The following is a 10,138-nucleotide window of genomic DNA, read 5'->3' on the forward strand; positions in this document are numbered from 1 at the left end:
CACACCAAAAAAAAGGATAAAAAAAAAAAAAAAAAAAAAAAAAAACAGATATGTATTTCGGATACCGTATGCAACTATATTTCTTTTTTGTAGTAAAGGTTTAGTTATCTTAAACTTAACATTAATTGTTATAGTTTCTTATATGAACCGAGTATAGTTATTGTTTGTACAAAATTTATTTTGAAAGTTGTTCAAATTGATTTTCTCACTCTTCATTCACGAATGTCTCATATTGACAATAATGATATTTTGTTACTTCATATGTTAACTTTCAATGATTATTTTATTAACAATGCAAAATATATTATTTAATTAAATATTTGATTAGATAAATGGAAAATAATATGTTATATACGAATGCGTGTATGGGCATGTCAAAGGATTGAGTCATCCTTTGTGATACTATCTAGGGACGCGTATAGCCCACAAAAGGTGACTTACTCTTATGAGTTAGATTTGGAAAACATTACTGAGATGATTGTCTTTTAAAGGTACAATTAGATAGTACTTTTGTGATGAGTGTTTATATAAAGTAATTAAAGTACTTAAAATAATAAGAAATATAATATTTGATGATTATATATTTTTTTATTAATGGCAAGCTCTAATCTATTTCATTTGATTGTACGAATGAGAAAGTTATAATATTGTGTACAAAGCCTTACATGCATATTGATTTCTAGTTATTGAATTACCATAATTTAAAATATATTTAGCCACTAAATTATTTAACTCACATAATAATTGATGAATATTTTACGAAAATTTCTTTCAAGTTAAATGGGTGAAAGGAGAGAATCTGTTTATAGCCTTTGAGGTTGCTTTTTTATGACTTAGAGATTTATATTGGTGAATTTGATAAATATAAGTTAAAGAAAAATTTATGTCTGACAGTTTGTTTTCACTTCGATTTTCCATATTGTTAGGCTGGCTTGTGTGAGAGCTTATGTATTTATGCTGGACCAAAAGATCAAAAAATAATGGATGAATTGCTTTTTTTTTGGATCTACTCAACTTGAGATCGGATAAGACCAACCCAGATTTTGCTTGGCTTGAGATCAAATCAAATGGCTTCGAGCCAAACTTAGGTTGAGTTTAAATTGGCTTGATATCAAATCGTTATAGAGCAACTCATGAGTTTGTATCACGGCTTCTTTTGTTAAATCCAATACACCAAATTTATTTAAAACTTTTTTCTTTTGATGCACTAACCATATAAACATTGTTCTAACTTTTTCCAGAACAGAAGATCTATATAGAGTAACTTTTAGTAGATTTGCGTGTAAACACTGAGGGTTTGGGGTAGTGGAGTCTTGCTGTTATGGTCAATGATCATGTGTGCTATGTTGTTGAATCCTATGAACTTACTGAGCACCTGATGTTGCTGGCAGAAATTTCTTCTCTTCCTGTCTTTCTCCCTGTCTGAAGTTTGTATCTTTCATTAAATTTCTTGCTTCCACAAGGGCCATCATCATGATGGCTAGCATTGTCAGTGTATGGAATCGGTATATGAGTCATTATCCTTCCTTTTTTCATTTTTTATGGTTGCAATTTTCCTTTGTTAAATAGTTGGCTGATCAGAACTGCTTTATGAAGACATCGTTCCAACTATTCTTACAGAAATGCTGTTTGGTATTAATTCATTTTTGCTATAAATATCCTTCACCAGCTACTTTGTGTACTCCTACTTGAATATTTGTCGTCACTATCATATTCTCTTCCACCAGCTTCTTTTGACTATTTTCACTTAAAAGCCTATTCCTCGTTCTTGGTTGACTAGGAAATTACTAATGAGATGCAACCTAGAGAACTACTTAGTTTAAGTTAATCCTGTAAAAAAAGTCACGCATGGATTTGGCGCCTTTTTTTCTGAACTGCATGAAAAAACCTCTGTTGCTTTTCATGTAAAAAAGCTTGAATTTATGGAATTCTGATTATTCCATGGTGTGATCTGTACCCAAGGTTTCATTCTATAGGAGTTCATGGAGTACAAGTTGCATTAGCACATGACCTTGTTCTCCTCAGTTCATCATAATAACACTTCCGTATTCTATCCATTTCCATTGTTATATTTCTTATAAAGAAGATATCTTTTTTCTCCATTTTTTTATTGTGATCCGTGATGTCTGTACCTTTTTTTGCTTTTCATTTATGAATTGTATTCGTTCAAGGTTTGACATTAGGTTTTGCGTCATACTCCCCCATCTTAATTCTTATCAAATGTTGCATTTGGTGTTTTTTCTTTTATAAAATTTTTACTTACCAACATTCAAACCTTTTGGTCATAGCTTCCTTTTAAGATGTTGCTGTTTATGCTTCATTTTCTTGAACCTCATATCCTTCTGGGATTTATGTCTTTGTTCGTTACCCATATTCTATTGCTGATTTAATAATTACTCATTGAATTGGTTGCTGATTTGTTGATAGCACTCCCCGTGCAGCTATTTTTTTTTTTGGTTGACAAATATGGAGATGATATTTTCCAACACAATTAGTATCTGGAGGGCCTTCTAGCTTGCAAACAGTACAAGCCATTCAACATGCTTCCAATACCTTTTGGCGAGCAGACCAAGTGCACGAACATTTAAGGAACTTGCAGGAAACTCTTCATCTATTAAAATCAGTGTATGTATTTATGGTGTCATATTTGATCACAAAACACATGTTATATTTATCTGAGGCACATTGGAGATTAGGTCAGCCAGGCCCTTTCTCATAGGCATGATCTAATTAATTATTTTTTTTTAAATTTGTGTTCATTGGCAGGCAGAAAGAACTAGAGGGGATTTATTTAATCAAGAGATCCAATTGTACCGGTGAAGCTGATGGATTTCCTTTTAATCAACTGAAAGGAAAGAACTTACTTTCTTCTCCATTTGATTCTTTTGGGAATGAAATGTTTTCTGAGTTAGCTGAGATAATCACAGAGAAAAAAATTTGTCCTGAAGTACAAGAATCTCTTGCTTTAGAAGCTGCAAACTCATTAATGGCAACCTTAAAAAGCCAACTTGCCCCATTTAATGCTATCTCCAGTGAGACAAGTCAATGGGAGGATAAGTCCATGGCAATTTGGTTAGCTCAAAAACAGCAGAAGTACAAGAGGAATAAGCATTGGAAAAAGAGAAAAAGAAAACAGGTTGCAGAGCTGCTGCGGAAGGTTGCTTGCGTCTGACTTTTAGATTATGCAGTTATTCCTTTCTGAAAGATTGTAAAAATTTGCATATCCTACCTTTTTAAAAGCATGCTGGCAAATTTGGTTGTTGCACATCCTACCTTACTAAAAGCATGCTGGTAAATTTGGTTGTTGCATGCTATTCCTTAAATATTTAAATCTATGATTATGATGGCTGTTTTGGTGATTTACTTGTGCCCAATAGGAGTACGATGGATATGATAAGGTGGATGAAGAGGCTGATGAGTGGAGAGCAAGAGAGATTGCCAAGGACATTGCAAAGCGCAAGGTACAACTATCATTATTTGTAGATGTTAGTTTTTATATGTGATAAAATATCTGGATATTTGCTTTTGTAAATAGCTACAAGCCATCAATTAATTTGAATTGACTTGTACCTTGATGTGCTCATGCTGAAAAGATTCACAAATAATCTTCTTTTAAAAACATTGTTTATATTCATAGATTCCTGTACATTGTTCATGAACTGATTATCATTAAGTCACAGAACTATTCCACTCTCTTATGAAATTGTTGTTCTTTTATTGTAAGGCCTCTAATATCCACAACTTCTATCAAATGCAAAGTCAAGATCTCAGGCATGCGGGTTCCGAAAATAAGCCCCCTGAACTCTCTAAAAGTGAATGAGGAAGAGAGCTTTACATTATGCTCTAGCCTTCCAGGTCAAATTTTTAGAAAACAAATGAGATAGTAATAGGACACCACTCACATATTTCATGGTTTTTTAATGATGACTTTTCAGATGTGAAGTTCGAGCTTTCCCATAGGAGGAGTAAGCTTTTATGGTTAACTACCCATCTCGATAAGGGGAGAATACTTTCTATTATGATTAGTCATTATGATGCTGATTACTCAACATATAGTATCAGTGAATTTAGGATTTTAGATTGAAAAGTTTATCATTGCGAGCTTAAGAGTGCATGGTAGAGGGAATGATAACAAACCCAACCAAAATTTCTTGTTTTTGTCGTTGTGGGTTTACTTAGACAAGGAGCCGACTCAACTTAATAGAAGGATCTATTTTAGGAGCATGGGTTGCTTCGTCCAATGAAATTTTGTAGACTTGGGTTGGTGTTTGTCTGAGGGGACTAATTTGAACCAATCTTAACTAACATAAAGAGGCCTAAATTATTTGGAAACTTATGGGCTGTAATCATGATTGTAATATAGTGGAGCATATTGGTCAAATCACTAGGTCAGAGAGCTTTGGTTGTAATCTCTTCATGTGTGGAGCTATTGGGCCAAACCACTTCGATAAGGGACTTGGGTCACACTCTTATTGGTGCAGTTTATCTTGAGTGTTACTATAATGCTATATTTAATACGATATTAACTATTTGTGAGTTTAGGTTAATCATAAATTTATCTTCATTGACAAATGATTTTGAGAAGTGAATGAGATTTGCTATAAGTTTCAATTAATGAATATATTATGATTTGAAAATTTAAATTTATGAATAAATCTCTCCAGTTTAAATGTATGATTAATATGCAGATTATCCGAGATTTAGGTAATTTTGTATCTTGTCTATTTTATCTGGCTTATAAAAGATCAAACTTATAACTTCAATAAATTGAGTTTATTCACGTTTTTTTAGCATAATTTTGAAGATAAACTAATTCAGTTTAGATTCATAATCAACAAAGCTACCATCGAAGAATTGATTAAAGAATATTTTAAATGCTTATAATTGTCATTTACCTAAAAAATATTATTTAATCATCTTTAAAAGCATTAATTCTATTTCCTTTTGTCCTTAAAGGAGGAGGATTGAATTGACGGAGGTCAGACTTTTATTTTAACTTTGCCCAATAGATGAGTAGCCCATTCGAGAGCGTGTGCAAGTTGATAGTTTTGAATTTATCTTTTTTTTTGAAAAGTGAGATTTTCATAAAACTGAGATGGTTTGCACATTTATCAAGATGGATTATATTTAGCTTAAATCTATATTCTTTTTTCGTAGTATTCTTAGATCTTATGATTGAGCATTTAGGGGGTGTTTGGTAGCATACTTTTAATAGGATTTAGCGACGAATTTCATCTAAATCTAGCTAAACACCAAAAAGAGGGAAAACCAAACCCAACTCTTTGTCAAATTCAATTTTCTTCCGTTATGTTTTTTTTTCCTCGTCCGATCTCCTCTGCTACGTAAATTTATATTTAACAAATCCGACTATCAGGCGAATTACATGGATTTACGTCGCCATTTCTCGCGTGCTTTCTCTCCCTCGTAAACTAACTGAATTTCGCCGATATGATAAATCCTATTAACGTAAATCTGTGGCAACTACCAAACACCGCCTTAACATGTTAGTTGGAACATCTCTCTATGCATTTGCACAACACACTTATATGATTTTTGATGCATTTATAGAAAAAATAATGCAGTGCAATTGCATACTTTTCAATGTATTTGAATGGTTGTCTGGAGATGCGAGCACCTAATCTATATTTTAAAATGTTTGTCTTCTGTCCGCTTGTAAGAATCTAGCAAATCCACTGGCGTGATGTACAAATTAATAATTAATTTACATTTGCCCTTATACATATCTTGAGCAGTTAAGTAATTGGAGAGTTAATCTTAGTGGAATCAAGTTATTGTTTCTTCTTTATAATTTTAATTTAACATTCAAGAAAAAAAATAAATTTCTTTAGAATTATCATCTATGTGATTGTTCTCTCCTTGAAGATAAATTTGATTATTGAATGATTGTTTTTCATTAAATGTGACATGTTTTTTATATAAGATTTTTTTTCTTATTCTTTTATTTTTTTATGGATAATAGCATTTGTTTCTTTTTTGAATGAGTGTGTGAATATCTCGGAAGATAAACTTAAGTGTTGCATGGTTTAAGATATCCTATTGCTATTAATAAATGTGTACTTAAGACAACCAGATGCTTTTGGAGGAATTGTTTGAATAAATTACTCTGGGAAAAAAATTAATGTGGTAGTTAAGGGGACATTTGAAATCATTTACTCTAGAAATTGTCATATTAGTCAACTATATTGAGGTCTGGATGGTTTCTTCACAATATTTTTATGAATCTTATTTAAGAAGAAAAGAGCTGTGGGAACATCAAGAAGATGTTTATTTGTTTTATGATGTGTTGTTTTGAATTTGGTGAATAATATATTTTTTGATGAAGAAAAGGCACAAAATTTGGTTAAAATAATCTTGGGCTTATTGTTCCTAATTCTCTTGAAGTTGAATCAAATTTGATCTTTTATCATAGTAATAAAGTTTGGAGAATATGTGATTGACATTGTATTTTTATTTGATAATGCAATTCCATGTCATTTGAGTACATTCGTCTATAAATATTATAGATTCTTTAGCTTCAGAGATATAAAAGTTTTTTAAGGTCCCCAAATAGCAGTTTTAATCAACATGAAAGGAGTAGATATTGAGATTCACTCAAAGGAAAGCATACCTTATGATGTTTTGCAATCTTGTTAGGACATATGTGTGAGAATTTGAAAAGATTGATGGTTTAATTAATAATAATGTCACAACCAGTGTCCTTATTAAAAGCAACCATGAGGGAAAAGGATGAATGATTGTTTCAACATTGCTGGTTCAAGTAGTTGTAGCCCAAATTTTTCTAGCTTGCTGAATATTCTTTCCCGCAGTTAAGTTCTGAATAATACTATGATCAATAAAGAATATCAGCTTGAAATTTTGATCCTGGGTTCTTTTACGAATAGGTAAAGAGTTTCCAATAAGATGAGGGGCATCTAAAATGTTTTTGAGACCAAATGAAGGAAGAATGAACTATTACTTGCAATAGTGGTTAAGGAGCCGTCAACTATTTTTATGTTTCTATTTTTTAGTTTGGGTTGATAGGTTTGAAAGATAAGCATCACTTTACCATGTAGTTACTTGGCACCAAAGTCAATTACTTAGGTATTGTAGGAACTATTTTAGGCGTTAAAAGTACAGAAGATTAGAAGTCTCACCATGTTAGGATGGAGAGCTTGACTCATATGGCTTTGCTAGAGATTTGAGAAGATCACTTAGCCTGTTAATTCCTTCAAAGCGGAATCCTCTAATCTTTATAAAATGAGTTTATCCTTTTGATTATCTTTTTGTATATCCGCCACAGGCTTGAGGTCTCCCATGTAGTTGTCAATAATTATCTTTGTTTGCTCTTTCTTGTAATAGCTACACCACAATTTTTTTTTTTTGGGTGGAATTTCCGTCCTTCATTTTTGGAGGATTCAGTTGTAATCAATTATCCACTCTCAGTTTCTAGGGCTATCATAGGTGACTCTTACGGGCTGTGTTTCTAATGGAACCCTCTTTTTCAGGCCATACAAGGGATAAACTTCAATATAAAAGGCCATGATCTTCCTGCTCAAAATTTGGATGCGAACCTAATCAAATTCTATATTTAAATCTACAAGAAACTCAAAAGTTCCTTTCTCTCAATATATATATATATATTCTTATATATATATATTATTTATATATATATTATTTATATATATATTTTTTAAAATCATAATATGATCACTATATTTCAACTTGAGATCTCGGTAGTAATCTAAATCTAACTAGAAAATCTTCAATGAATTAAAATATTCAATGAAGAATATATTGCCTTGTTCGGTGGTTGAGAGTTTTTCTTGATCTAAATCTAACTAGAAAATCTTCAATGAATTAAAATTTTCAAAGAAGAATATATTGCCTTGTTCGGTGGTTGAGAGTTTGTCTTGATCTTATAGATGCGGGTAATATCTTTGACTTTTGAGTTTTTATGTCTCATGACTTCTCAAATTTCATTTGCTTTGTGAGTAATGTACACGTCCCACTGAATTAGGGTGATATGGGTTTCATAGCAATCACATGATCATTGGGTCTCCTTCGTGCTGAAGTTCAAGTCTTAATATTTATGATTAGGAGGAGGTTCAAGTCAATGAAGCTTCCATGATTTTCGCAATTTAAGACCACTTAGGTAAATTCATTCATTCAAACAGTAGCTTTTTGATCTTATTAGCTACGGTTAAGCTCCACTAAAACAAGCAAAACATACCTAAAGTAAATTTTAACATTTATTGGTTTTTCACAAAATTTGCATAGAACACACACACATACATATATATACATACTCCCATATTAAATTAGTCGAGTGGTTGATTCAGTTTGGAGTTGTCATTCTTGAATTACAAATATTAGTAATCAAAATATTAGATCTTATATGGTTGTCATCAGTGTGTGAACAAAATTGTAGTGTGTGTATATACATACAACAACAAAAAGAAGCCTTCATCTCTCTAAGTAGGGTCAGCTATATGAATCCTTTTTCTCCATCGCGCCTTATTGAGTTTCATGTTTTCATTCAATTCTAATAAATCAAGATCATTTTGTATTCAACCTGCCTAAGTCTTTTTAGATTTACCTCTCCCTTGCTTAACAAAAGTCAAATCTAAAACATCTACTGATATCAGAGTTAACCCAAACCACATTAGAAAAAAATAAATATTTTTATTGGGAGCAAATATGTGTTTACAATAAAAAACATTAGAAAGGGGAAATACAACACACATGACACGCAAACTTGTGTTACGACGGATCTTGGGCAATGGTGGTGATGGTTAGGAGCTTGGAGAGATGGCGACAATTTAAGAAAGAGATTTCCATGTAGTGGAAGATGGACGATTGGAACAACAAGACGACAAGAGATGTTAGCCCAAACAACAACGATTTGCTATTTGGGGTGACTATACAATGCTTAGGGGTTAGGGAATTAGTTCGGGAAAGTTAGGACAACAACTGAGATGTGGGGGAAGGGATTCGTGAGGCTGGGACAACGGGTAGGTGGCATGAGAGGGGTTGTGTGTTGGAAGGCGGAGGTGCAGGATGGCAGCAAGGTGGGAGTTAGGTGGTAGGCGGTGTCGGTCAACTTTTTCGATAGATTTGAAAATATGGTATATTAAAATAATTTTTGAAATTTAATTTAATATAATAGATATATAATTTGAGTTTTGAAAGTAGTATGTTTTAATTTTAATCGTGCCCGATACCGCGAATACTACACCCTCCCGAAAGATAAGTGTAGATATCGGCGATAGACCCAATCCTGCAAACTAAGAGATTTGTGACATCCGTTTGGTCTGCGAACCTTTTATGTATGACCGACAAGTTCCCCTATTTAATACAAAGATTAAATATGATTTATTTTATCTGAGTTCTAAGTTCTTTATAGAGACAAACTTCTATAGTTAATTACATCCCAAGTGACGGGAGTCACTTGAGAAAACTCTCGATAATGATCAGTTGTTCTAGTCTTCAAGATTCCAAAGTTTAAGTTCTCACGGTAGGACGTGGAAAGGCAAACAAGAGTGGCTCAAATATGAACAGTTATTTTAGGAGTCCAAAGGAAAAAAAAAGTAGGGGATGTCACAGATCCAGAGGGGAATCCTCAGTGACTTCTCAAACTATCCTATTGTGTGGCTGTATTTTTAGAGATTATGTTATTTAAATGTTCAATCCTGCCAATTTTATTATTTGGGACTTACATTTGCATAATACCCGATTATGCAAATAACCCACAGAGAAAGGAGGGTTTACGTCGTACCACACAACAACCTCGGAACCTAAAGCGAGTTAGGACTTATGCTGCACAACCTGGTTGTGCAGGGGCCTAAAAGAGGGTGAGGATTTACGTCGCTCTAGGCGAGCTACCTCGAAGTCCTATGGGTTGTTATTATGCGTGAGGATTTACGTCGCGCTAGGCGAGCTACCTCGAAGCCCTATGGGTTGTCATTATATTAGGAAGGGATAATGCTGAAGAAGATCATCTTATTGCTCGGTCTGAATCCCTCGCCATGTTGCCCACAAAGTTGGCCCCAAGCTCCTGTCGTCGCGACGACTCCAGGGTAATTTTTGAAATTGGTGATTTGTGCTTCACAGTTTTAGTTTCAATGGGGGGTTCTAGACA

General features: G+C 33.1%; 1 protein-coding gene across 1 annotated transcript in view; it reads left to right on the forward strand.

Moving 5' to 3' along the window:
- Positions 1 to 2,476: 2,476 nt before the first annotated feature.
- LOC110020968 (U11/U12 small nuclear ribonucleoprotein 59 kDa protein) overlaps positions 2,477 to 10,138 on the forward strand; it is a gene marked incomplete at its 5' end in the record, with an annotated part of 58,906 nt that continues 51,244 nt past the window's right edge. Inside the window, 3 exons of the mRNA XM_020719276.1 lie at positions 2,477 to 2,625; positions 2,767 to 3,157; positions 3,378 to 3,461. Coding sequence (XP_020574935.1) covers positions 2,477 to 2,625; positions 2,767 to 3,157; positions 3,378 to 3,461 — 624 coding nt within the window. The remainder of the gene's footprint in view (positions 2,626 to 2,766; positions 3,158 to 3,377; positions 3,462 to 10,138) is intronic.

The sequence above is a fragment of the Phalaenopsis equestris genome, unplaced genomic scaffold, assembly GCF_001263595.1.
Source record: "Phalaenopsis equestris unplaced genomic scaffold, ASM126359v1 Scaffold000114, whole genome shotgun sequence".
Classification (NCBI taxonomy): Eukaryota; Viridiplantae; Streptophyta; class Magnoliopsida; order Asparagales; family Orchidaceae; genus Phalaenopsis; species Phalaenopsis equestris.